At 38.4% G+C, this 25,570-nt stretch overlaps 1 protein-coding gene across 2 annotated transcripts in view; it reads right to left on the reverse strand.

The window, feature by feature from the left end:
• Nucleotides 1-21: 21 nt before the first annotated feature.
• The window catches only part of LOC127653675 (collagen alpha-1(VII) chain-like), a 78,704-nt gene continuing 53,155 nt past the window's right edge, over nt 22-25,570 (reverse strand). The window contains exons 63-113 of one of the 2 annotated variants that reach the window (XM_052140444.1): nt 25,424-25,495; nt 25,252-25,296; nt 24,534-24,569; nt 24,401-24,436; nt 23,525-23,629; nt 23,348-23,413; nt 22,831-22,866; nt 22,704-22,739; nt 22,554-22,592; nt 22,435-22,470; nt 22,186-22,308; nt 21,361-21,570; nt 21,194-21,229; nt 20,612-20,656; nt 20,382-20,495; nt 20,184-20,255; nt 20,040-20,084; nt 18,808-18,843; nt 18,411-18,446; nt 18,287-18,331; nt 16,768-16,800; nt 16,580-16,642; nt 16,192-16,227; nt 15,366-15,446; nt 15,123-15,191; nt 14,972-15,007; nt 11,911-11,970; nt 10,920-10,964; nt 10,796-10,831; nt 10,588-10,683; nt 9,970-10,095; nt 9,707-9,778; nt 7,248-7,283; nt 7,086-7,145; nt 6,653-6,697; nt 6,226-6,261; nt 6,054-6,089; nt 5,461-5,517; nt 5,099-5,170; nt 4,194-4,265; nt 3,966-4,001; nt 3,764-3,844; nt 2,809-2,862; nt 2,657-2,710; nt 2,484-2,546; nt 1,090-1,152; nt 857-973; nt 652-729; nt 517-570; nt 326-374; nt 22-56 (exon numbers count right to left, since the gene is read on the reverse strand). In XM_052140444.1, coding sequence (XP_051996404.1) covers nt 37-56; nt 326-374; nt 517-570; nt 652-729; nt 857-973; nt 1,090-1,152; nt 2,484-2,546; nt 2,657-2,710; nt 2,809-2,862; nt 3,764-3,844; nt 3,966-4,001; nt 4,194-4,265; nt 5,099-5,170; nt 5,461-5,517; nt 6,054-6,089; nt 6,226-6,261; nt 6,653-6,697; nt 7,086-7,145; nt 7,248-7,283; nt 9,707-9,778; nt 9,970-10,095; nt 10,588-10,683; nt 10,796-10,831; nt 10,920-10,964; nt 11,911-11,970; nt 14,972-15,007; nt 15,123-15,191; nt 15,366-15,446; nt 16,192-16,227; nt 16,580-16,642; nt 16,768-16,800; nt 18,287-18,331; nt 18,411-18,446; nt 18,808-18,843; nt 20,040-20,084; nt 20,184-20,255; nt 20,382-20,495; nt 20,612-20,656; nt 21,194-21,229; nt 21,361-21,570; nt 22,186-22,308; nt 22,435-22,470; nt 22,554-22,592; nt 22,704-22,739; nt 22,831-22,866; nt 23,348-23,413; nt 23,525-23,629; nt 24,401-24,436; nt 24,534-24,569; nt 25,252-25,296; nt 25,424-25,495 — 3,105 coding nt within the window. In that variant the 3' untranslated portion in view covers nt 22-36. Of the gene's footprint in view, nt 57-325; nt 375-516; nt 571-651; nt 730-856; nt 974-1,089; nt 1,153-2,483; nt 2,547-2,656; nt 2,711-2,808; nt 2,863-3,763; nt 3,845-3,965; nt 4,002-4,193; nt 4,266-5,098; nt 5,171-5,460; nt 5,518-6,053; nt 6,090-6,225; nt 6,262-6,652; nt 6,698-7,085; nt 7,146-7,247; nt 7,284-9,706; nt 9,779-9,969; nt 10,096-10,587; nt 10,684-10,795; nt 10,832-10,919; nt 10,965-11,910; nt 11,971-14,971; nt 15,008-15,122; nt 15,192-15,365; nt 15,447-16,191; nt 16,228-16,579; nt 16,643-16,767; nt 16,801-18,286; nt 18,332-18,410; nt 18,447-18,807; nt 18,844-19,238; nt 19,275-20,039; nt 20,085-20,183; nt 20,256-20,381; nt 20,496-20,611; nt 20,657-21,193; nt 21,230-21,360; nt 21,571-22,185; nt 22,309-22,434; nt 22,471-22,553; nt 22,593-22,703; nt 22,740-22,830; nt 22,867-23,347; nt 23,414-23,524; nt 23,630-24,400; nt 24,437-24,533; nt 24,570-25,251; nt 25,297-25,423; nt 25,496-25,570 lie in introns of both variants that reach the window. The other variant, XM_052140443.1, reaches the window with a different exon arrangement.

Here is a 25,570-nt window from a genome sequence, read left to right on the forward strand (position 1 = left end):
AGATTGTTTACTACCTATATCAAGGCAAAAGTAACGTCACAACTTACCTCCGCAAGCTTAGGGGGGAGAGAGAGAGAGATGTGATTAAATGAGAAAAACAGTACAGTAGAAGTATTTAAAATATGGTGGTTCATGAAAATATATTTAAAACCCATTTTACATAATGTGACATTTCAGAATGAAACAGAAGATTCAATGAGAAAAAATAAATAAATGTAGGACAGCTCTTTATTTTATACTTTGAGAATTTATGGTTTTCAGTTTCAGGTGGTGATAGTTTCATAAATTTAAAATCCTAATTTATCTCCATCAAAGAGTTACTCACCACAATTCAGGTTTATCTCACTTCGAACAAAAGCCCGAATCTCATCCTCCTTTAAAAAGTAAAGAGAGATGCAACCAGTCTTTGTGTCATTGTTAACAATTTTGAGGGCTCATATTGAGGCTCAAGTAGCCGCATAAAATAGGAGTGATACATTACAATACTGTAAATCATAAATCTCTACTTGTTCTGACCATCATGCCTGGGTCTCCTCTGTCTCCTTTAGGTCCATCAGAACCTATCTCACCCTGATACAAAGATGCAAACAGACATATTTAGAGATGACAGTCAATAGAGAAAATTCAGAGGTAGAGAGTGTGTATATTCACCTGTTCTCCTCTCTCCCCAGGGATTCCTGGGATGCCACGTGCGCCCACTATGGCAGGCCCTGGAGGACCACGTTCTCCCTACAATAAAAGATTCAACACCATGATGACTTCAATCCTCCTTGTGCAGATGAATAGTAGTTTTATACATATAAAATTATTCCTTTGCACATAAAAGTTAACATACAGTAAATACGAAATTTGATACCTTTTGTCCCTGCAGTCCCTCTGGACCTTTACCTCCTGCAGGTCCTAGAGGGCCAGTTAAACCAGGGGGTCCGTCCACACCTCTTGGACCAGCAAGGCCAGGGATACCAGATGAGCCCTTAAGGAAGCAAGAGAAAGACATTTTCAGGTGACTCATTTGATAAGCCTCTGCTTTCCTGAGATCAGCATTGTTAAGCTCAGAACAGCAGGAGAGGTTAAGTACTGTATACTCACCCGTTCACCTTTCTCTCCCTGTGCTCCCTTTGGCCCTATAACTCCATCAAAGCCTCTGTCACCCTGGGCATCAACAGATCATCATTACACAGTTTGTTCAAAGCATCTATGCACTTTTCTCACTCTATTCTCTGAAACCTCAAGGACTGCAGATTATCTAGTCCTATGTCTCTGTAAAATGGTCCATTAACACGATGAAAAAATATAACAATACCAGTCTTTCTACAGTATTATAGTATATCTCAGATGGTACCCGAGTGCCATCACCACAGGCAAGCCAGCTGTGACCAAAAAATTGGCTTGTACTGAAAAAATTGTGGTCTAGTAAGCGATTCTATATATTGTATTGTTATTATTTTCTACCTTTAACACACACCAATGTGGTAAAACACCAATGACAGTCACAGACAAATTACATTGTTAGGCTTTTCAATTGCCAAAACTGTAGACTGTTATAGGTTTTCATAGCCTGATAAATGTATGAATGTCCTATATTTTGAATTTACTGTTTGATTTTGTACTTTCCTAAATACAATTCAATTGTTCACCAAAATAATTACTTTAAAGGTGCATTCAGTATTTTCTTTACATTTCATCTAGGACTTACACTGACCTATAGACAGAGGCAGCATCATTCTAAAGCAATACATTTAAGTTATCAATGCTATTGTAGAGATTCACTATTCACAGTAAGCCATATTGATTCAATCCATGAGTAAAAGTGTCGAATAGCAGGACAGTTATTGAGATTGCACATGGCAGCACCCATGAGGGGACCCTTTCCATGTAAATTAAAACAGCTTTTATTAAGTTACTGATATGACTTGAGTCTTTATCTCATGTGAGTGTCATGATTTAATACGTTTCAAAATTACAATTAATTTCTTTAGAATTAAAACTTTTTAAATAAGGAAAAAAAAATGACTTGAGTACACATTTAAAAACAATGTTTACCTAATTTTCAAATTTAACAGAGTGACCAGATGACAATGACATGACGAAAATTAACAAAATATAACACCAATGTTGAATTACAAAATTAAATAAATAATTAAATTAAGCCAAGATGCATGATACAATTACATTTAACTACAACAAAACCTATGACATCACATGGCTTGTTGGTACAGGGGTGTGATTTTACTGACTGTATGAGGAGAGGATGCATATTAGGAAAGGGACATCTTTTATTTTGCTATTTGATTACCTTAACCTGTACTGTAAGGCGCTAAATCTTGATACTCACTGCTAGTTTCTCATGACAGAAAAATCACCCAGCAAAAGCATATTCGTTTTTGCAGTGGTACTGAAATGGATAGCGAGAAACTTTTACAGGTATTGTCTTATTCAGTGATTTCAGACTGGAATATGTTTCCTGTGCAACATTCTCTTACCTTGGCTCCAATGAGTCCCTCCTTCCCTGGGCTTCCCATGGGTCCTGTAGACCCTGCTTCACCCTGAAATAAGACTCTTATTATGGCAAAATAATGGCAGGAATCAAATCCTTCTCATATCTCAAATCAATCACATCTGTCACTCATAAACAAATGTGTGTGTACTTAAATACCTGCTCTCCTTTCCTCCCAGGCAATCCTGATCTGCCATTCATTCCAGAATCACCCTACAAACAGACAAAATTCATCACTCCCAGCTAAACATGAAGACACAGCTCAAAACTTCAAACTTCCTTTTGACTCTTTTTCTTTTCCTATTACTCACCTTGTCTCCTTTCTGTCCGTTTGGTCCACATGCCCCCTTAGCACCTCGTTCTCCCTGTAAACCATTAAAATGCATTCAAACTGTCAATCACTCAGTGAGACAGACAGAGAGTATTGACAACACAGACAGCTCCCTGGGAGAGAATTAAACAAATAGAATAAAGCACTATTCATCTGCCATCCGTGTGCGCACACACGCACACACACACACACTTCAATTATCATCTTTCTCATTAGTGACAACTGATAGAGGTCTATCAAGGTTACTGAAACCAGATAAAAATTCTTATCTACTATGTGAGTTTGTGTGTATGTTGCCTCTGGCTGAAGGGCAGCTAGTACCATGTCTGCAGCGGTCCACGTATCCCTGAGAGGAATGATTCATTCGCAGGAGTCTTTCATGTGCCTCGCTGCACTCGACAAATCAATTCCTCTAAGCATGCATGCACGCACACACAAAAACTTTATTATGGTGGCTCTGAGGTACATATGCAGATGAATGTCAGACACAACCGCATTGGGTTCCAGACTGTGGTGGAATTATAAGCAGTGTGATCATCTGGTCTGAAGGTCTCTTCAAGGTTACAGATAATGCTGTCAAGAGTCAGTGTTCCATTTAATCAAAGGGACAACCATTAAAAGAACAGTTCACCCCCAAAATGAAAAATTTGATAATTCAATCACCCTCATGTCATTCCAAACCTGTATTATTTTCTTTCCAACGTGAAACACAAAAGGTAATGTTAAGCAGGATCAAAGCCTCAGTCACCATTCACTTTCATTGAATCTTTTTTCCCATACAATGAAAGTGAAGGGTGACTGAGAATTTTAATCTGTGTAACATCTCCTTTTTGATTCATGGAGGAAAGAATGTCATTTGGATTTGGAACAACATGAGTAAAATATGACAAAATAAAAATTTTTGGGTGAACTGTCCCTTTAAAATGCACACACACCTTGTGGCCTCGCAGACCGATGTGCCCAATCTCTCCCTTTTCTCCTCTCATGCCATGAAGGCCATCTTTACCATTTGTTCCCTGTAGAACACAGACAAAAATAAATAAGAACCAGTGATGGCGAAAGATCTGAGTCAAGGGGACTGCATGAACCATTCAGCCTATGAACTGACGTTATCGGTATCTGAATAAGAAAACGCACCGCTTCTCCTGGGACTCCTGGCTGCCCTGCTTCTCCCTGCAAATCAATAAGTAAGCATCTGATCATTATCACATCTACGTACAACACACACACACTCAAAAATATATAATACGTAGATGCATTCATGTATATGCAAGTATGGTCCTTCTGTTTATATATGCATTTATTATACATTATATATAAATATATATTATTATGTGAGAGGTGAGAGTAATTTAATTTTTTCACCTTCTGACCACCAGGGCCACGGGCTCCTTGGAAGCCAGTGGAACCCCTCTCTCCTGGCTCCCCTCTCAGACCCTATGAACAGAAGCCCATAGAAAAGATGAGATCACAAATAAGATATCCTTAATCTCTCAGTTGTTTTTCTAAAATAGCAATGCGATTAAATAGAGAACAAATTAAGAAGTCAATTTAAGTCTAACGTTGAGATTATGTGATCTAACTTGTCTCCTCTAGAGTTTCAGAAGGTATCTCAATAATAAGCATGTATACATGACACCAATATTCTGATAACTACCAAAAATCAGCTTATTATAAAAATCAATCAAGACGATGCAAGAAAACTAGGTTTCACATGAGATTTGAAATTGTCTGGTTATTCTCTGCTTTTGTCATCAAAATGTGAAGTCATCATTTGGGTCTATTTTGTTTTTTCCTAAGGAATTTTATAAGAAATATCTGAGACAAAGTTAATACATAAAGTAAATATTAAAAAGACTTCCATTAAAGGGATATTTAACCCCAAAATGATAATTCTGTCATTATCTACTTGTTTTATACCTTTTGTTGTTCCAAACTGTATTAACTTTTTTTTCTTTCTTTCAAGGAACACAAAAGGCAGCATGTTGGTCTAAGTCACCATTCACTTCCATAGCATCTTTTGTCCAAAATATTCAAATGAATCATCATTACCACTGAGGCTTTCATACTGCCCAACATCTCCTTTTGGGTTCCATGAAGAATATAATTAATCTAATTAACAACATGAGGTTGGGTACAAAATGATTATTTTTGGGTGAACTTTCCCTGCAAGTCTTATGAGCTTTGAAATAGCATCCTCTGAGCAATACCATTTTCTTCTTTAATGAAAGAAATAAGCACAAACTCAAAACAATAATAAACAAACTCACCTGTTCACCTGCTGGTCCTTCCTGTCCTTTTACACCCTTCTCACCCTGTGTACCTTTAGGTCCTCGATCTCCCTGAGGAGAACAGTGATCAATACAACAGATTATTTTAAATAGTTCCAACAGATCCGCCGATGTATTTATCCTGTTGCTTCCAGACATATTAACAATCTATAGACCCAGGGGCAGGTCATCCATTAATGTTTTATCACCAGATCTCATTGGCATATGTTCTCATAAGATAAGATAATAGAGCCTGCCAGCTATTGGACCTTTATCATCAGAGATTAATATTTCATAACGTGACCCATTATTGCAAAAAGCAGTTAAATAACTGATACAGCTTCAAGTAAAATGTGACTCACTGTTTCTCCTTTAATTCCTATCTCCCCTGGAGGACCGCCCACCAGCAGAGTATCTCCCTTGAAGATTCAAAATCAAACACAGCAACATATAAATGCATTATGTGTTTTTTAATATAAGATGATAGTATATTATCACATTACACATCACATTAATATGGAATGTCAAATGAACCCCTATAGGATGATAAAAGACTCCTCTGCTTTGCATCAGTGTCCTCATCACACTTGTCAGAGTTTATTTTACAATACTGACCAGCTGACTGTACATTATTACGCTTATTACACAGCTACTCACCAATTAAATAATTAAATAATTGGACATGAAATATTGATTTGAGTTCAAATTAAATAACATGGCAAGAAAGAAACTACAGAGTGATACGAGAGACATGAAAATAGCACAGCTATATATTTATAAATTAAGGAAATTGTATTCCCTGGAACAACAGTTAATTAAAAATGTAGTAGTCATTATCCAAAAAAAATTGCAGAATGCTGTGAAGGACCAATTACAGAGAGCTATGTAATAAAACAAGCCACTGTATATTTGATCAATACAATACATATAATACATGAAAAATATTTTGTATCACCTTTTCTCCTTTAGTTCCTGAAGGACCTTGATCACCCTATGAAGAATGTATTTATTAAAAAAAGAATTCTTAACTATAGTGTATTTTAGGACGCAACTATTTTTATTTATTTTTTTGCAATGTAACGGACAGCCTGAGACAGATGGTTAAGTAGATGACAAGTGACACACACCTTATCTCCTCTGTTCCCTTTGCTGCCTTGAGGACCCTGTCAGTGGGACAGACAGATGAGAAGAGGAGTAATCTGGTTTGCCTTAGAGTTTGTATGCATGATGAATGTGTGTGGATAGAAGATGTGCAGCACTGCAAAAGGCCTTGACTCATAATGGTTTTGAAATTGCAGTGAGTGGGAGACGAACACATCATAGCCCTGAATATAAAGTGTGACGGATACAAACAGTGTGTTCGTAAAGCTGGCTCTCTCCCTGCATCAGCCCTTCCACATCAATTGATCTGGATGAGGGCTCAGATCAATGACAGATCAAAAGAGACTGTCTGTGTCTGCCTGACTGACATCAACTTGTGCATAAAAACAGGATGTGATTGAGTAAAAGATGTGAATGCAGAATGTTGAGAACAGGAAGTAGAGGTATATTTACAGTTGGGCCTCTTTCTCCATCCAGTCCAGCCCGACCTTCTTCTCCCTACAATATTAGTGAGATACAGCCATCATCACACACTCTGATGGTGGAAAATGGTGGACAGTAAGGAGTTTTTTTTTTTTAATTTGTCAAAGTATCTGCATTTTTTTTAATCTTTTTTTATTTGTTATTATTAGTTCACTACATTACAAAGCTTAATAAAAGAACATGATGTTATTTGGTATTTCAAAGTAAAAAAAAAAATTGATAGGGATGGCTGATTTATGACCTTTTTTAAAAATAAAATAAAAATAATTGCATTCAGTCACATTTCATCAGGGTATCTGTACTTCAACTCAAGTAAAGGATTTGTTTACGTCATCTACCACTGTCCGATATACACACTTCACATGCAAATGCACATAAAAAGATTGAGAGTCATGGACATTACCCGAGGACCTGGGTCTCCTCTCTCTCCTCTTAGACCTGGTACTCCGACACCAATTTCACCCTGAATGTGGCCCAGAAACACATACATACAGAGTAAGAGATATAAAAAACAAGTGTTGTTGTCCTCCAAACACACAGAATAGAACAAGCAACATTCACTTACCTTATTGCCCTTTAATCCTGAAAGGCCTTCAGTACCCTAATACAGAGATAAAGATACCTTTGAGAACCAGCAGGGGATGGGCACGTTTTTGTACTTGCTTCAAGACACACTCTCATACAAACACTAACATTTAATTTTAAAGGAATAGTTCAACCGTCTGTCATCATTTACTGGCACTCATATGGTGTACAATATACAAATCATACATATACCAACCTATATGAGCTGCATTTTTTTCTGTGCAACACAAATGGAGATATTTTACAAATGTTCTCATTTGTCTTTTAAATACAATGAAAGTAGACCAGGACCAGAGGCTGCCAAGCATAAAAAAGTACCATAAAAGTAGCGCATACAGCTAATGCACTATCAAAGTTATCGTGAGATACAGACATCATCACACACTGATGGTAGACAATGGTGGACAGTAAGGAAGTCCTGAATCTCGTGGTCATTAAAAATCACAGGGCACTTCTCCTAAAGAGTAGGGGTGTAACCTCTGTGTCCTGGCCAAATTCCCCCACTATACCTCATCAATCATAGCCTCCTTATAATCCCTATCCTTCAAATGGCTATATCACTCTACTCTCTCCTCTCCACCAACAGCTGGTGTGTTGTGAGCATACTGGCACAATATGGCTGCTATTGCATGATCCAGGTGGATGCTACACACTGGTGGTGGTTGAGGAGAGTCCCCTGTTCACTGTGTGAAGCGCTTTTGGTGTAATGTCAGAAAAGCGCTATATAAATGTAACGTCCATTCATTCATTCATCCGTGGCATCAAAATATTTACAATGGAATCCACTGCACAACAGGGTTTCCGTTAGCCAGTAATTACCGTTTTCTGATCATTAAAATATCCTAATGTCCGATAAATGTAAACACTGTCGGACACAATGTCCAGTAAAAATATTAACACGTGCAATCTGCAATTTCTTTTTTTCCAAATTATATGGCAAATTTTATAATTACCGTATAAAATTTATATACAAATTTTATGGACTACTTTGATGGTAAATTTATAGTGTTTGTTTGGAGTTTGACAGCCCCTTGCCATTATCTATCTTTCTTGCATGCAAAAGAGCATGGACATTGTGCTTTATTTTTTATTTTTTGCTACCGTAATTTCCGGACTATAAGACGCAACTTTTTTCCCACGCTTTGAACCTCGCGGCTTATACAATGACGCGGCTAATATATGGATTTTTCCCGCTTTCAAATTTTATATAAAAAAAAAAAAAAACATTCTGTGATGTGCTCAGTTTTTTGGCGGCATGAAGCTTTCATTAGACCAGTTGAAATTGCCGAACGGGTTAAGGTCAAAACAACTTTTTTTGTTTACTGTTTAGATTAAATCGAGTGCGCTCAAACTTCCCATCATTCTGATTACGGTAGTCATTTTGTCACCCTCACCATGGCAAAGACATGGAGAAACGCATATGACGCTGCTTTCAAGTTGAAGGCGATTGATTTGGCTGTTGGAAAATAAGCTGCTGCACGGAAGCTTGGTCTTAATGAGTCGATGATAAGACGTTGGAAACAGCAGCGTGAGGAATTGACTCAGTGCAAAAAGACAATTAAATCTGAGGCTATTCAACTCCGAAACCAAAGGAGATGACTTCAGTGGTTTCAGTGCACAGGACGAGGAAGACAGTGACCAATGACTTTCTTGGTAGGCTACTGTTTACTGCAAATGTTTTATTACAAGCCGTGTGTGGCAGCGGGGGGGTGGTCAAGCGCCCGTCCGGGAGAGAAAAGCTGTAAGGGCACTTACACCTGCGCTAAATTATGTCTAACATCAAGTGCCCTGCTTCACGTGTCCTTCTTGGGAAAACTGTCACACGGGCACCAGTGTGACCGTTTTCAGCAGGGCACTTGACGTTCCAGGTAAGGCTTTTAATGGACACAGCAATGTTTACAATCAATTTTATAAAGTTTCTCAATTCTTCTATGCGCCAACACTAGACTGACGTGTGTCACTCTCTCAGCTCTGTGGCTGCTGCCTTTTTATGCCGCTCTCCCCATGCTTACTGAAATTAGACACAGGTGTTAGACATAATTTAGCTCAGGTGTAAGCGCCTTACTGCTTTTCTCTCCGGACGGGCGCTTGACCACGCCCGCTGCCACACCGTGTTTCGTTAAAGCCTATTTATTTTTGTTACAAGCCGTGTTTCGTTAAAGCCTGAGTAAAGTTCATTTGTTTCAATGTACCGGTAGGCACCTGCGCTTAAAGACAGGTTGCGGCTTATTTATGTTCAAAATAATATTTTATTTAAAAATCAGTGGGTGCGGCTTATATTCAGGTGCGCTCAATAGTCCGGAAATTACGGTAATTTCTTTCTTCTGTGAAACACAAAAGTAGAAATTCATACATGTTTGGTATGATGTGAGGGTGAGTAAATGATGACAGAATTTTAATTTGTGGGTGAATTATTGCTTTGACATGTCTATGACTTACAGGGGGTCCTGGTGGTCCAACAGATCCTGGTGTTCCAGGGTTTCCTGCTTTTCCAATAAAACCTTGGAGACCCTTAAACAGACAATAAAAGGTTTAGGATTGCAATCAGTGGACACCGCAAATTAACACAACAATTTACATAACTACACTTTTTTTTTTACTACAACAGAATTTACCAGATTTCTTTGTTTGGTGACTATCACTCTAAACATGTTATGTTTTTCTTCTACAATTTGTTTCTGTGTGAAAAGTAACTACTTAACTCGTTCTCCTGGTTGTCCAGGGGGTCCTGGCTGACCTGCTTCTCCTCTCTGTCCTGCCAGTCCTGGGGTCCCATCCAAACCACGTGGCCCTGGAGGACCCAGAGGACCTGGTAAGCCAGGGTCACCCTAGAACAGACAATTATATACATGCAAGCCATTGCCATGTGTTTGCTAAGGTGTTCAGAGTAGCTATTAGCTAGTTGCTATGCAGCTGCTTAATGAGCCCACCCCAAGTCTCTGTGATAATGGTTCCTACATATGGCTCGGGCCCCTCCTTCAATATAAGTCTTTAGTATTGTTCTGTCCGTTTTATCATCCGTCAAGCAAAAATCTTACAGTAAGTCATCTTAAAACAGTAAGAGCACACCTTGACTCAGGATTTAAGGTATAATTCATGACTGTAGCACATATGGTGTTAGACAAGATATGAGCAAATGTTTAATACTTAAGTGGTTTGTTGAAATCCCTTATGAGTGTATAAGCAGTAATAGCAAAGCCAATACATACAGTGCATACATATTTGTAACAACTTCAGAATTACAACTATGTTAATGTTTTGCATGCATGTATGAAGCATTTACATATATGTGTTATCATATATGAGTATTTGTCAATGACCTTTAAACCGATGGGTCCAGATTGTCCAGCAGGTCCAGCCTTCCCTACACCAGCCTCTCCTTTAACTCCTTTGAGCCCAGGTGGTCCTCTCTCTCCCTGACAAAGAGTGTAAAAGCATCTTTTAAAGATGCATGTTTTAAATTGGAGACGAAATATGTGGTGTAATGGTGCTGATGGTTTTGTCTGTGAAGTGAATGTGGGTACTCACATTCTCCCCCGGCTCTCCAGGATCACCTGTAGCACCCTGTGGGTAAATAACTCACTATGATCCCATTTTTACACAATTTGTATCTCCTTCTGTTTGTACACTCTCTCATATATTTAATACTCACTCTGTCTCCTTTGATACCTGCTGGCCCCTTGTCTCCTTTGGGGCCCTAAAACACACACAAAAAAGACATCATTTGAGTAATGACCACAACAACAAAATCCCTGTCCATGACTCGTGAATTGAGATGTACTTCTAGAGGGATGGCTGAGCTGAGGGATGGAAAGACAGTTCATGTTTGAGCTAATGTGTATGGTACATTCATGTGAAATATGATTGTGAACTGTGGGAAGAAATAAGGTATTAAAAGATAGATATGCTGATCTAAAGGCAGATACTATAGAAACTTTAGAGGCATTCGCATTCCCTGTTTTGGAACGTGGAAGTAAAATACAATATTATTACAATATTATGGAGGTAAATTATAATTTTACAATAATATTATTATTACAAAATTTTATTTTTGCATCCCCATTATCTTCAACAGCAAAAGAAAAAATCCAATATTACATTTTAAGGACTTTCTTAAAGAAGAAAAGTCAGAAGAGAGAAAGACACATTTTTCTTTAAACCAGGGCAATATAAAACAAACTGTAGTGACATTGAATATTTAAAAACTGAAATGGTCAGATTTACCCTACTAAATTAGGGTGGAAATGTCTGTGAAAAAGGTCGTAGGGTTTTGCAATGGCCAATATCAATATCCAGAGAGCCAATATAATGCAATTCAATGACAGCATATTTATAAAGATATATATAAAGTTTTAAAATTACATGACTGCTTATATTATACATTATTCAAAATGTACTAAACACAATTCGAAATCGTAAATTACTTATTATCTATGGACAAGGCAGTGGGTAGATTTGTGAACTGACACAAGGAGAAAGAATATTTTAGTTAACCTGCCAATTGGACACTTTTCTGATGCCAATTACCTAAATTTGGCCAAATATACCTGCCCGATATATTTCAGGCTAGCCCTCCAAAACCGCAGAAATCATAGATGGATGGACAGACAGTCAGATAAAAAACCAAAACAAGTGAAACTCACTTGTAATCCAGGAAGGCCTCTTTCTCCAACAGTACCAGGCAAGGTCAGTCCAGTAGGTCCCTTAAACAATCAGCCAATAAGAGTTAATACTGCAGTTTATTCATTCCAGAATTATCAAATGTCACATTATATCATGTCACAGAAGAGAAGAGGCCATCAACTTGCCACAGGAAAAACTCTAACTGCATCGAATGGATGGATGCATTGACTGCCTTTGTTTGAGTTCTGTTCGTTCTGTTGATGTATTTTCAGAACAATCTATACCTTACTGAGAACATGCTGTACAATTTTTTTAGATATTAAGATTCAATCAAAAGTGAAACAATTAATGCATCTCTTGACAGTTACTACTGACTCTTTCAATGTCATTTACACTTGTAGTGTTCAGCTGCTGCAGGTCTGTTGAACTGCTATAGGGTTATATTTGTGGCACAATTCTGAAAAATATAATTTTGTGCGCACAAAGTTATTTTGCATGCACATGAACTTTTGAAGCACATGCTTCACAATATGTATCTTATTGCAAAGATTAATTTATTTTGAGCAAACAAAAATCAATTTTACGCTTGAATAAAGATTATTTTAATTTATTCCACAGGTCTCTTGAAAGCTTGATTCTGATTGGTTTACGGACCATCTAAGGTGTGCAATTAAAGGTGTGCAACTTTTTCCAAGTAAACGCATGGCTATGAAGTAGTTCTAGGTCTTGACCACATAATGGTTCCATATCACTTCGCCAAATTATTTAAGTTATTTCAAAGAGCCGTACAGACTACAACAACAAAATAACCAAATAGGATAAGAATGACAAAAAATTTATATCGTTTGAAAAGCATCCTTGGGCTCCCTCTTTTTCTCTCTCGTCTCACCCTCACCCTCACACACACACACACACTGTACACACTACCACAGCAAAATAACCATATAAACAAAGACATTGTTTAAAGTAAATCGGTTAAGAAATATCCTACATTTATTTCAACATATATGTCTCCCTCATCTCCCCCGCACTTACACATGCTCACACACATACATACACACGCGCATGCACACACACTGAGAATCATTTCGCGACCAACAAATAGAGCCACACCCCCCGCAACTTGATCAATACAACAGTTTCTATTATCCAAAATAACCTTTATTATGTGAACACACACACACTACCTTGTTACTCAAATGCCGAAAAGTGCATCCTCCGTTGCTAGTTCTAACGTGATGTTTTTGAACTAGCAACGAAGGCTTGAGCTGTATCAAAGCTAGATGCACTTGATCAATACAACGGTTTCTATTTTATCTGAAATGTCTGTGGGAAACACCCTTTAGCTCCCCCTCCCCCTCTCTTAAGATCTCACACACACGTGGAAACACATACATCTACGCATTATGCACACACTTACTCGAGAGTGAGAAATATAGCCGTCATGTCAAGTCCCCGGCATCTCAGTAGGGTTAAAAAAAAAAAAGCTGTTAAAGTTTTCATTGGAAATATGGTGACACTCGCTGCTGCCGAGAAGTGCTTAAACTTACATCTTGGCGATTTTGAAGCGATGTTACATCTGACAAGAGCTGCAACAAATAAAGGTAATCCCACAGGCGATCTCTCTCAGTTTCGTTCACACACACGCACAAATACTCTAACTTGTTACTCCAGTAAGTGCTACAGTAAAGCAGTCCAAGCCTCTCTATCCTCTGTTGCTAGTTCTAAAGTGATGTTTTCAAAGACGCTGAATCCGTGGTGGAAGAAAGTAGTTCCATAAGAGCGTTTTAGGGATGAAATAATAATGTCTTGAGATAAAACCTTGAACGATGCATTAAGGAGTGGTAACCGTTGTATAAGCGGAATCATTTACTCTGGCCCATTGCGCATCGTGACCGCATCACCACCTCGGGTGTGCATTACTTTTCAATAATTCAACAGTCCGTCGTCAAATATTCCTTACATGAATTTGCACAGAATACTGAAATTGATGTAACCCCACAATGTTTTGTGTGTGCAAGCAGTTTACTTCCCTGTCCTGTCATAATTCTGTCAATACATTTGACAAAAACATAAATGGTGCATTCAGGGAGCACATCAGGGCTGATATCTAAATAAACTTAAATACAATATGTAAGATAAGGCACAATTCATGAAAATACAGAGGATGTGTGTCAGTCAGATGGCAAAATGCAGAAAAGAAAAACAAGATGGTCAAAACATTTGCACATTACAATGTCCAATTTGCTAAAAGTGATCTGTGGGCAAAGCACCATTTAGATATTTTCAATCCTGTCCAACATGTCTTATTTTTTCTCAAACAAACTCTGTAAAATACGAAGTAGTAAAATATCAGTTGGTGGTTCAAATACTAACTGCTGGCATCCCATTTGAAAATTAAATTATTGAAATTAAAATAAAATATAAGCCATAGAAAAAAAAATATTAATGCACAAAATCCAGAGAAATTCCAGTCTAAAACCCTCCATTACAACTGCATCCGGACAATAGACACACCCACCTTACAATAACAATAACTACAGAGATCCCAATTCCATCCCAATCTGAAGCCAAATTGGCACATTTCTATAAATCAGCATCTTTTGCAAAATAATCCTGTCCAAATAGTGATTCAAGTCTTAAGTCTAGACATTAACAATTCTGGTTGTAATATATTTTTTTTTTATGATTGATGATGCAACACATTGATAGAAACAAACAACAACAACAAAAAATGTAAAAATTAAAGCAGTGAATCCAAACTTAGTATGCCCAAACATCAAGCAGAGCTTTTTATCCACAGTAGTCATGAAGCATTAGATTAGAGTCAAATAAAATAAAGCTTCTCTGCTTCAAATAAAGCCATAAAGGTCTTCACTTGTCCGGGGTTTATTTAAATACTTTGAGCTGCTCCTGAGTTGGCATTTGACTTTGACAACACTGAGAGAAGATCTATAGAAGAGCTCGCATATATAGAGCTCTAATATTATGTTTGCTTAAAATAAGATCGTCTGTCAAGCAGGTAAGACAGGTTGATCTTAACAATGTGTTCCAGTCGAAGTAACCATGGCAACAACTCACCATCTCACCCTTCATTCCTTGGGGTCCGGTGACAGACTGCAGCACACAATGAAAATAGAGAGAGAGAAAATACAGTGAACAGGTTGGGAATTAAAAACATTATGTCAAATCAAACTACATATGACATGCAAAAACAAACTGATGTACACACTTTTCCAGGTGGCCCGCTGTCTCCTTGCTCTCCTTTCAGTCCTGGGGGGCCGATGGGTCCAGCAATACCCTGCAAAATAGTGGCAGAGATAGATAGGGATAAAGAGAGAGTGATAGTTAGGTAGAGAAGAGAAGAAAAAGAAACATGCAAATGAAACATACAATATGAGAAAAGGGGGAGATCATGAAATAAATTTCCATTTTTCATAATTATCATACATATCAAGGGCATCTGATCATTTACCTGTTTCCCAGATAAGCCTGGCAGGCCATCTTTCCCTGGAGCTCCATCTCTCCCAGGGACCCCAGGCTTGCCTCCCTCTCCCTGTTTATTCCATCATATTAAAGATGACATTGTTACTCAAATACAATAATATAAAATTCAATTATAATGTGGGATTTCTTACTCCTCACACTGGGTGATTTTTCAATGATTTGCTCAGTTATCTATTTTAATTGTGTTAACTGTATGAATTGCAAAGTTACTGTGACAAGGTAAATAATTAAGTGCTTTAGGAATAGGCGTAGGGTTAGTAATAATACATAATTAAGTGCTTTAGGGATAGGCGTAGGGTTAGTAATAATAAATAACTATTGGTACTTTGCAAGGCTGTAACCACATATTTATGATTGGGGCTATTTGTTTGAGAAAAGATGTCTGAAATAGCCTTAAAATAGGTCTACCCTTAAAATAGGCCTAACACTAATCTGAAATTGTTTGGCACATCCACCTATGGTCCCCAATGTCTGTTGTGGTTATTTTTGGTTATGGGTAGGAAAATATGATTTCATGACAGTTCAGCAGTAACCTTGTCTAATGTAAAAAGTATTTTCTAGCACAAGTGGCACTGTTTTCTGACACAATGACCCAAGAAAGTAGTCATTTACCAGGTGTTTTTATTCAAAGCAACCTAATGTACAGTTATTACAGGGACAATCCTTGCACAAGGCACAATAGTAATGTTTATAGCTCACTCCTGGATCTAAAACCAGCATTATTTTGATTACTCATGGTGTGTGGTGCATGTGCAAGTGAGCACAATGTTTATTTAGTATAATTATTTACTCACAATTTGTCCTGGAAGCCCTGGTGGTCCTTGCGGCCCCTGCAAACAAAATAAAATAAACTTGACTACTCAGACAAATAAGAATCAGCAGGTAAGATGAGGAAACAATTTCTAAACAAAACACAGACTAGCTTCAAAGTCCATAGAGAGTATAACAAAATGTAAGTGCTATCCAATGAAAAAGGCCTTTGTGAGAAGAAAAATACAGTAATTACATTTTTAAATTCAAGGACAAAGAGCCAAGGATAAAGGAGACACAGAGGTATAAACTGAGCATGTGAAGAAGCTCTTAGGTGAAGCCACAGAAATTGTCTAGTGACCTCTGAGGAGAGACAGAGGTCAAACTTCTCTGAGCAGTTGGGATGACTTCAATATTGCATTTATATCTTACTATGGCTCCTGGGGTGCCTGCAGGTCCAGGTAACCCTCTGTTGCCCTGAGGTCCAGGAGGGCCCTTGAAGAATGAAGCGAAAAAGACTAGAGTGAGTAGACTCTAGCGGGTTAGTTATATAACTCCCAAACACACTGTTGTGTATTAAACTGACTGGAGGAAAACGCTCATAACTATTTAAAACTTACTTGAACTCCAATGCCTGGCTCTCCTTGGTCACCCTAAAAACGACACACAAACATCCATATATACATGCACACACAAACACAATTAAAATATTTTATTTTGTATCTTCTATTCTAAAGCTGAAAAAACCCAATGGAAATCCAAATAAAAAAAAAAAACTGTTGCACCGCTTTTGCATTTCAGTGCAAAAACCTGTTGTTGTTTTAATATTATATTCAACATTCTCAGATAATTTTTTCTTCTGCAGTATAGTTGCTAACAAAATTTACATTGTTTTAAGAGTTTTACATATTTATATTGGAAAACAAGCCAAAACAAAATCAAAAACATATTTTATTGCAGTGTATAATGGGGCGAAGACTATCCTCTCTCACCGTTCTGTTCACTTCAATCCATCATTAACTCACAAAAAAATTAACTATCTCATATTAATAAAGCTGCATATTGCCAATTTTCTTCATGATAAGAAATGCACAGTGACATATATTATGATTAAATATTTTACGAGCCAATACGTTATAATCTAGCTACAGCATGCGTGCGTGCTCCAGGGGCAAGCGTCACCGCAACAGAGTGTGCATCAGCCGGGTGCAGTTTCAGTCTCTCCCCTTTAGATTGGGACATATCTGTGCACCGACCGTAGAGAAATGCCATATTTGGAGTTTGCAGTTATTTACATGATCTGCTGCTATATTATTTGAACTTTATTAAAGCTATAATGCATTAAATATAACTGCATTTAAGATGTAACGTTGGGGTGTTTCCTTTAAAGATGCTCGACGCGCAAGTTTTGCTCCAGCTCTACTTATTCCACAATGAGAGCGATTCTGTATTTACTTTGTATTTTTATTCCCTCATACTTTGTGATCTACATCAGCTGAAGCTTTTTGTAAAGTTTATAGTTCATCTGGACTGTGAGCTGTGTAATTCTTCCTCTCCTAAGTCAGGCACGAGCTGCAGTGCTGCTCTCATCATTAGAGTTTAAAATGATCTCATATTACATTAAATTAGATCAAACGACTATTCGACAATTAAACTGTTGACAATTTTTTATTGTCGACATTGTCTATAACGTTGCCTAATCGTTTCACCCCTAGTTACCAGCCTTAGAAAGCAGGCCGTAAACAGAATTGTAAAATAGTCCTTATAATGGATCACATACCCAGACGAGTGTTGCATCTTCAAAAATTTTACTGATTCAGGTATCTGGACCACAGTGGTGAAGCGATGCTATGCAGTACCAGTAAAAGTATACTTGATCCTCCACAACCAAGTACTAAGAACCGCCCATGAAATCAGCACAAGATTTTTTGGGTGCATATGTGCCATTACCTAATTTGGATAATTCTTGCAATATCAGATAACAACAGATTGTTCAATTAAACATTGATATTAGCACATGCAATTAAGTGCTTCCATCAGTGGAAACTATTTATTCTGTGTTATTTCCCCATCAGTGTCAAGAAGTCAAGAATTACAAAACAACTAATATGGTTCACACCATTTAAAATTAGCACTAACCTTCACACCAGGAGCCCCTGGGGGTCCATTTCCGCCCATTGGACCCTAAAATAACATAGAGGGTAAGCAATAGTATTTCTATTTTAAGTATGTAATTAATGCATGTTAAACTAAATATACATACAGTTGGTCCTCTTATTCCTGGTTCTCCTGGATTCCCCTGTGTAAAACACAAGTTTTGGCATAAACAGCAAGCAGACACAAACACACATATGTACAGCATACACACACACATAAACAGCACACCCAAGCTCTGAATGGACAAACTTTAACAAAGACAGGGATGGAACAAACAACAGACAAACATAAATACACACAAATCTCAATCTGAGTTCTCAATCTGTGACGTACATTTCATGCATGTACATTTGACAACTTACACAAGTATTATCATTAACAGACACAAACAAATATACAAGCAAACACAAACACACACAAACAAACTACATATACAAAGATACCCCCTCCCCCCCTTCCATTATTAGCAAAGCAGCTAACAGTCACAGCCACAGAAAACCTACCGGTTTGCCCAGCACTCCTGGGAACCCAGGCAAGCCCTGAAGAGAAAGGAAGGAAGGAAGGAAAGGAGAGACAGATGGAGGAACAGAAAAGATGGATAAAGGTATAGAGAGAGCAGATGAATGAAGGTCCAAAATTCATGTGGAAAGAGTTGAGAGAGATGAAAAGTTGGAACACAGACAGAGTGGAAGGGAGGAATGAGTTGAAGAGAGTGGGATTACAAAAAAGAGTGGTGGAGGAAAAAAAGGAGACAGGGTGGTTAGCTGATAAAAGCAGTGCTGCATTTGTTACTTTCTGTGGTTTATCTAGGGAGCCTCAGGCAAAGGACGTCAGCTAGTGCTCATAGCAAGGCCTAGTACTCGGAGTGAATCCCAAGGCTTTCCTACAATGGCAAGCCCAAGAGAGGCTGCTGTGTTGGTATACTGTTACTCACAGGTAGGCCTGATGGACCGGCTGGTCCCCTCAAACCCTGCTCCAGAGGAGAATAAAATGTGTGAGTGAGAGCCAAAACTCTACTTCTCTTCCAACTTGCTTCAAATCTAAAACTTTCTTTTCATCTCCATTCCAGGAGAGTTAGCGCATTCAGTTATTATTGTACAGTTTGGCTAAAACAGATCAGACTGCATGCCGGGGGAGGAGAATTGTCTGACTCACCATATTCTGATAATCTCCTCGTGGCTAGAATTATTCATGATCACAACAAATGTACATGTGTTCTCATATGACAATCATTAAGATATAAGGAAAACATGAATCTAGAACTACATTTCTTCATTGACGCTTGCCAGTGCAAAACTTGATGCAAGTGCGTTTTACCACGGCATCACTTGGATGTTCTGGGAGGTTGCTTACTGGCCAGAGTAAAAAGAACCCACCCTCAAGTCTCCATAATACTCTGGTCCCTCCTTTAAAAATTTTTTTTGGCCTGTTATATAGTTTATTGTTCAACAAGCAAAAATCGTTAGTTAGATTGTTTTGAAAAGTAATTGCACACATCTCCACAACAAGCTGCACCATCTGAAGTATCATTAATGTCCGTAGTGCAAACAAGTAAAATATTAAAGTTTAATACTTTAAAGTTTAAGTATTATAATAATAGGGTTAGGGGTTTGTTCATTAGAAAGCAACCCTAATAATCACAATATCTGAAACCTTAAGAATATCAACATTAGCATTATGCATTGAAAATTAAGTAAATGCTGACATCAGAGGCTAATGGTAATTAATTTCTCACCGGCTTCCCATCCTGCCCTGGTTTTCCTGGCTCTCCTGGATTTCCCTAAGGTAAAGAAATCACACATTGTTCTAGTAAAATCATATAAAGACACCAAGTTTTACTTAAAGTTAAGGCCAGTTGTAAAAGGATATTGTAACTCACTGGGGAGCCATCTTTTCCGCTCTCTCCACTGGCTCCTTTGTCTCCTTTCTCCCCTCGAGCACCTGCATAGCCCTAGGAAAGGGAGACATTCCAAGCTCATCAACTACGGTCACAAACCTATGAGGTGCCATGCAGCAACACACCTAAATGGCTCAGAACCTCCTCTTACTAACAGTTATGACCACTTATAGAGCTCACCCGTTCTCCAGCAGGTCCAGGGGATCCTACATCACCAGACTCTCCTCTGACACCCTGCGGGCCAGGCAGACCCCTCGGACCAGGCAACCCACTCTGAGTAGTGGCAGACTCCCCCTTAAATAAATAAATACACACACTCAATAGATTTGAATCTACAGATAATACAAACATTTTTTGTCACAGTTCACCATAAACTTTCACTGAAGTGTGTGAACTTCATTTTGCTTTACCTTTGGTCCTGGAGGCCCCATAAGGCCAGACACTCCAGCCTGACCCTAAAAGAAAGGAGGTAAGCATAAATTCTTTATAAAAACAAGAGTTCCAAAATAAACAATCCTAAAATTAAACAGCTGAAAACAAAATCTGAGGAGCAAAATCAATGGCTTAAATATGATAACACAATCATTTGCACTGTTTGTCACACATAATTCAACCTCCACTGCCAGGCATGGCAAAAAACTAAGGTATACATAGCATTAGGCCTAGACATCGGCGACTACCAGTACCTGATGACAAAATACACAAAGTAATACATGCAGTATGTAACGATTTAATGCATATTCGTGATGCATACAATATCAGAATTAAGTTGCAAATAAGGGACCCAGCCTGTCAGTGAGAGAGACTGCAGGATTAGTTTCAATCTCTTTTGCATGGTTCACTTCACTTTTATCCAGACAGGACCTGCCATTTTAAGTCTGCACTTCTTAAGACTAAATGGTGCTTCAATAATTGTGAGAAAAATAATCAAAACATTTTTATATAGGGCACAGCACTAAAGAGCATTCACGGGTAGTAGCGATGGAACTCACAACTGGACCTCTGTCCCCTTTCTCCCCTTTGTCTCCCTGTAACAAAGATGAAGTTTCAGTCTCAATAGAATAACTTTATCACAAGCACCTTGTTTTTAATCAGCTCTTTTTCTTCTAAAAGATCTAAAACAAAATATTGAAAGTATTCAAATTCTATTTCTCTTTACCTTCTCTCCAGGTCTGCCAGCTTCTCCAAGTTCACCAGATCGTCCTGGCACTCCTGGTATTCCTGGCTTTCCAGGTTCACCTGCCTGTCCTGGTGAACCCTCTGGACCCCTTTCTCCAATAGCCCTGCCTGGGGGACCCTGTGGGCCGGAAGGCCCTTTCTCACCCTGCTCTCCTTTTATACCTTGCTCACCTGGAAGACCTCGTGCACCCTAGTGCCAATACATAAAGAGGGGGCAAGGTTCAACAAATAGAAAGATGATATGAGTCAGTGTGACAAAGTGGAGAAATATGGAAAAAAAAGAAATTCACCAAAACAGTTTTCATAATCACAAGAAGAAAAATGTCACAAGAAGAAAAAAAGGAAATATGAAATTTAGACATGAAAAATGTAATCTAGATCAGTGGTTCTCAACTGGTTTTCTTTCAGTAGGACACATATTCTACACTGAATATTGAGTGGCAACCCAACACAGTACCATGTTTGTTTATGGTACAAAAGCATAGATGTCCTTATCACCAAACATTGAAATATATAGAAATACTGTATATCAGAACAGACTTGCAACCCATTTTTGGCAAACCACCAGTTGAGAACCAGCGCTTTAGAGTAGACTGATGTTAGACATAGATGTTTTTGGTCTATGCTATAATTTTTTTAATGCGTTCCATTCAGCACCATGGACAGCGACCAGTGAGTTTCACATGATCTTCACTGATTGGGCATATAAGGTCTTGAAAGAGGCTCCTAATCAACCTGTTGCTTTATCAGACACCACTCTCTCATTCACACAAACTCAAATATGAACATATATACTGTAACTAACATCTGCTCCTGGAGGGCCTCTAGGTCCGACATCTCCTTTATCACCTTTATTTCCCTCCTTCAGTGCACTGAACTGTGATATCAGATTGCTTTTTTCATCAACCAGTAGTTTCAATTCTCTGATCTACAATGAAGAGAAAAAAGAGAGAGAGAGAGAGAGAGAGAGAGAGAGAGAGAGAGAGAGAGAGAGTTATACATCTACTCCTAAACGTTTGTCAATTTCAAATCTTTCAAATAAATCTCTTAGTACCTCAATGCCAAATTCGGAAAAAGCTCTCTTCACATCCTGTGACAAAACAGAGGAAAACAACATAAGCAATCTTGTTGGCCATGCATGTGAGGCTCTGCATGCATTTGCATTTTCCTCACCACTACAGTTCCTGGTCTGCCATCCTCCCCTGGATCTCCCTGTCAATCAAAAGAGTTGCATCATTCCTGATGAGACACTACTACTCGATCAGATACGCTAAGAATTGCCTTATGAACCGCTAAAATACACATGTTTAAAAATACACTCACCACTTCTCCTTTCAAGCCTGGTAGACCTCTCTCCCCCTAAAAGAGTTGAATTATGACAAATTGAGCAATGATGAAAAAACAGACAAAAAAATAATAAACACAAACACACATACAAACAAAAACTTACTCTAGCTCCAGCAGCTCCAGGAACTCCAGGTACTCCCTGATTGATTGAAAGAAATGTATATGAAAATTCCAATACACAGGAAAGATGCAATCATATTGTATGTAGTCAGACTAAAGCGCAAAAGGCACTGCTAAGGTGCTAGGGTATTCTGGGTTGTTGCTATTGAACGCCAGGCAAAAATTTTAAGTCTGATTGTTCAAAAAAGTTGCAAGCTGCATGCTTGGGAGGTATCATTCATGTCAGTAGCATAAATGGTGTGGGACGAAGTTTAATACTATAGTTAAGGGGTTTGTTCTATTTCCTAACCCTATGTATTAGCAATAATTATAGTGACACCTGCGTTAGCAAGTATCACAAAGAGCCTAACTAAACTAAAATGAGTGATTGTGTTTTTTGGTCTGATTACAAAAATTACTCAAATTATTACACAAAGTATTACACAAATACATAGTACTCTCTGACTCTAAAGCAACTGATTTTTATTGTGGTAGAGCCAGCAGTTGTTGCTGTAACTTACAGGGGTTCCTGGAGTCCCCTGGGGGCCAGGAATAGGTGTTGCTGGCTCCCCTTTAACATAGACTACCTGGAAGACAGAAGAAAATAGGAATTCTGTGATTAATAAATTAGAGAAGAAAAAAGAACAAATCAACGCATTCAAACACAGACACATGAATAAACACACAGACAAACGCACCGGTCCTGGTGGTCCAGTGCTTCCGGGAACCCCAGGGGGTCCGATGGGACCAGAAGGGCCAATCAGTCCGGCAATGCCCTGATCACCTTTTATCCCATCTCGACCCTGTGAAGAGTGAAGAGAGTAAGACAGAGAGAGAGAGAGAAATAACTGATATAAATGAATTCCTTAATTAATGGGAATAAATTTGCACATTAAATAAACTATCATCTGCAAAGAGTTTTTCCCATAAGATCGTTGACTCATAATTACTGACTGCACTCAGCATCAAGCACAGGAAAAAGTGAGCATCCACTCATGGAAATTTCTGCATGAGTGTGTACATGTATTTCTCTGATTGCATGTGATTGAAAACATACATTTAACAACAAATTTTAGATTAGCTTTTAGGAAAAAAGCTGTGTGAAACAAAGCCAGCAAAAGAAAAGGCAAAAAGCAAGTAAAAGATAGCAGTGCCAGTAAGAGAGATAACGGCTGAGTAAATTAACAGAAAACAACATCAAATAAATTTCAGGTCAGGTGTGGCTACAAAGCACAAAAAAGAAATCAGCAAGTACCAGCAAGTACAGGCTTAGAGATAGCAGAACACAAAGTGAATCATACAATACATTATCAGGTAGCATTTAAGGACAAGAACAGGCTTAACAAACCTGTTACACACTTCCTTTTGATGTCAAAGAGTGTATAAGCGCCACAAAATGCTAATAATAACATTTTCATATCGCCAGAGAAGCATGAAGATGTAAAAATGTTTTTGAAATGCTGTGTAGAGTAAAGGGTAAAGTATGTAAGCTGTGATGGGGTTGTCTTGTGTTGTGAAAGTCAGGAGTTGGAGCACGAAAAGGATGAGTAGGAAGATACTCAACAGAGACTCACATCTCTTCCAGAAGGCCCGGACTCTCCTTTATCTCCCTGTGAAGAACGGTAGACCAGAGGTGATCAGAGGCTAATTACCAAGAATTACAATGTAATCATACACAAGCTTTGGGTACAATGAGGGTTTTGTTACCTTTCGACCATCCTCTCCTGGCACACCATCTTCACCCTGAAAAAGTTTGATAGAAAATGAGGCACTAAACAGACATCTGGATGAGTGTGAGGCACGTTTTCATAATTTCTGTAATCAAGACTTCCTGTAATCAGCTCTTCCTGTTATGGTATGAGAACTCTTGTAATTTTGTGTGGCTCATTCAAGCAGTAATTTCTCTTCTAAATTACTCGTTCACCACGCAGCCCCATATTACAGATATATGACGGGCGCCATCCAGCCTAATATAGCTCCCTGCAATTACCACAGCTGGCTCAGAGCTGTGATCAGTAAATCAGGAGAAACTGCAGGACAAGCGGCGCACATAAGCCCAGCTCCAGCGGAGCAATCTATCTCAGTCAGGTTAACCGAACATTAGTACATGGTTGACAGAAACTTGCCACATATTTCAACTATAAAGCATTTACTAGGCTGAGTTACCTCCCACTGATAGCTCATTAGGGTGCTAAGAGGGGTGATTTATAATCAGCAGGATGGTTTAATCATCTCATTTAGAAAGATTTAAACGTCTCTTTGCATAAGAAAGGCTGTGGTGTGGTCACTAGGCTGGAAGGAGACCACTGATGAACTAAATTGAGGAAAATCCCATTCAACCACTGAGCGCACCTTTAAAATTATGTTTGGGGTTCTCTTTCAGATAACTACTACTCATACTACTTTCAGATTTCTATTTACTTACAGCTTTTCCTGACAGTCCTGGCTTCCCATCAACTCCTGCTTTACCCTGAAACATGCAAAAATTTGTTTTTATGTGGTAATGTGTATGTTTGTGAAAACGTTCCGATGCATGGATGTGTATGGATGGTCCGATTTCAACTACAAAAATGTGTGTAGTGTATGATATTTCTCACAGGTGCGCCTTCAGGTCCTGAGGGCCCTTGGGGTCCTGGAGGGCCTACAGGCCCTCTGAGTCCAGCCAAGCCCTATAAAACCACAATTGAAAATAGAGTGGTCAATCTCATGCATTACAAAATACTGGGGTCTCAAGATTAAATTTT

The sequence above is a fragment of the Xyrauchen texanus genome, chromosome 13, assembly GCF_025860055.1.
Source record: "Xyrauchen texanus isolate HMW12.3.18 chromosome 13, RBS_HiC_50CHRs, whole genome shotgun sequence".
Lineage (NCBI taxonomy): Eukaryota > Metazoa > Chordata > Actinopteri > Cypriniformes > Catostomidae > Xyrauchen > Xyrauchen texanus.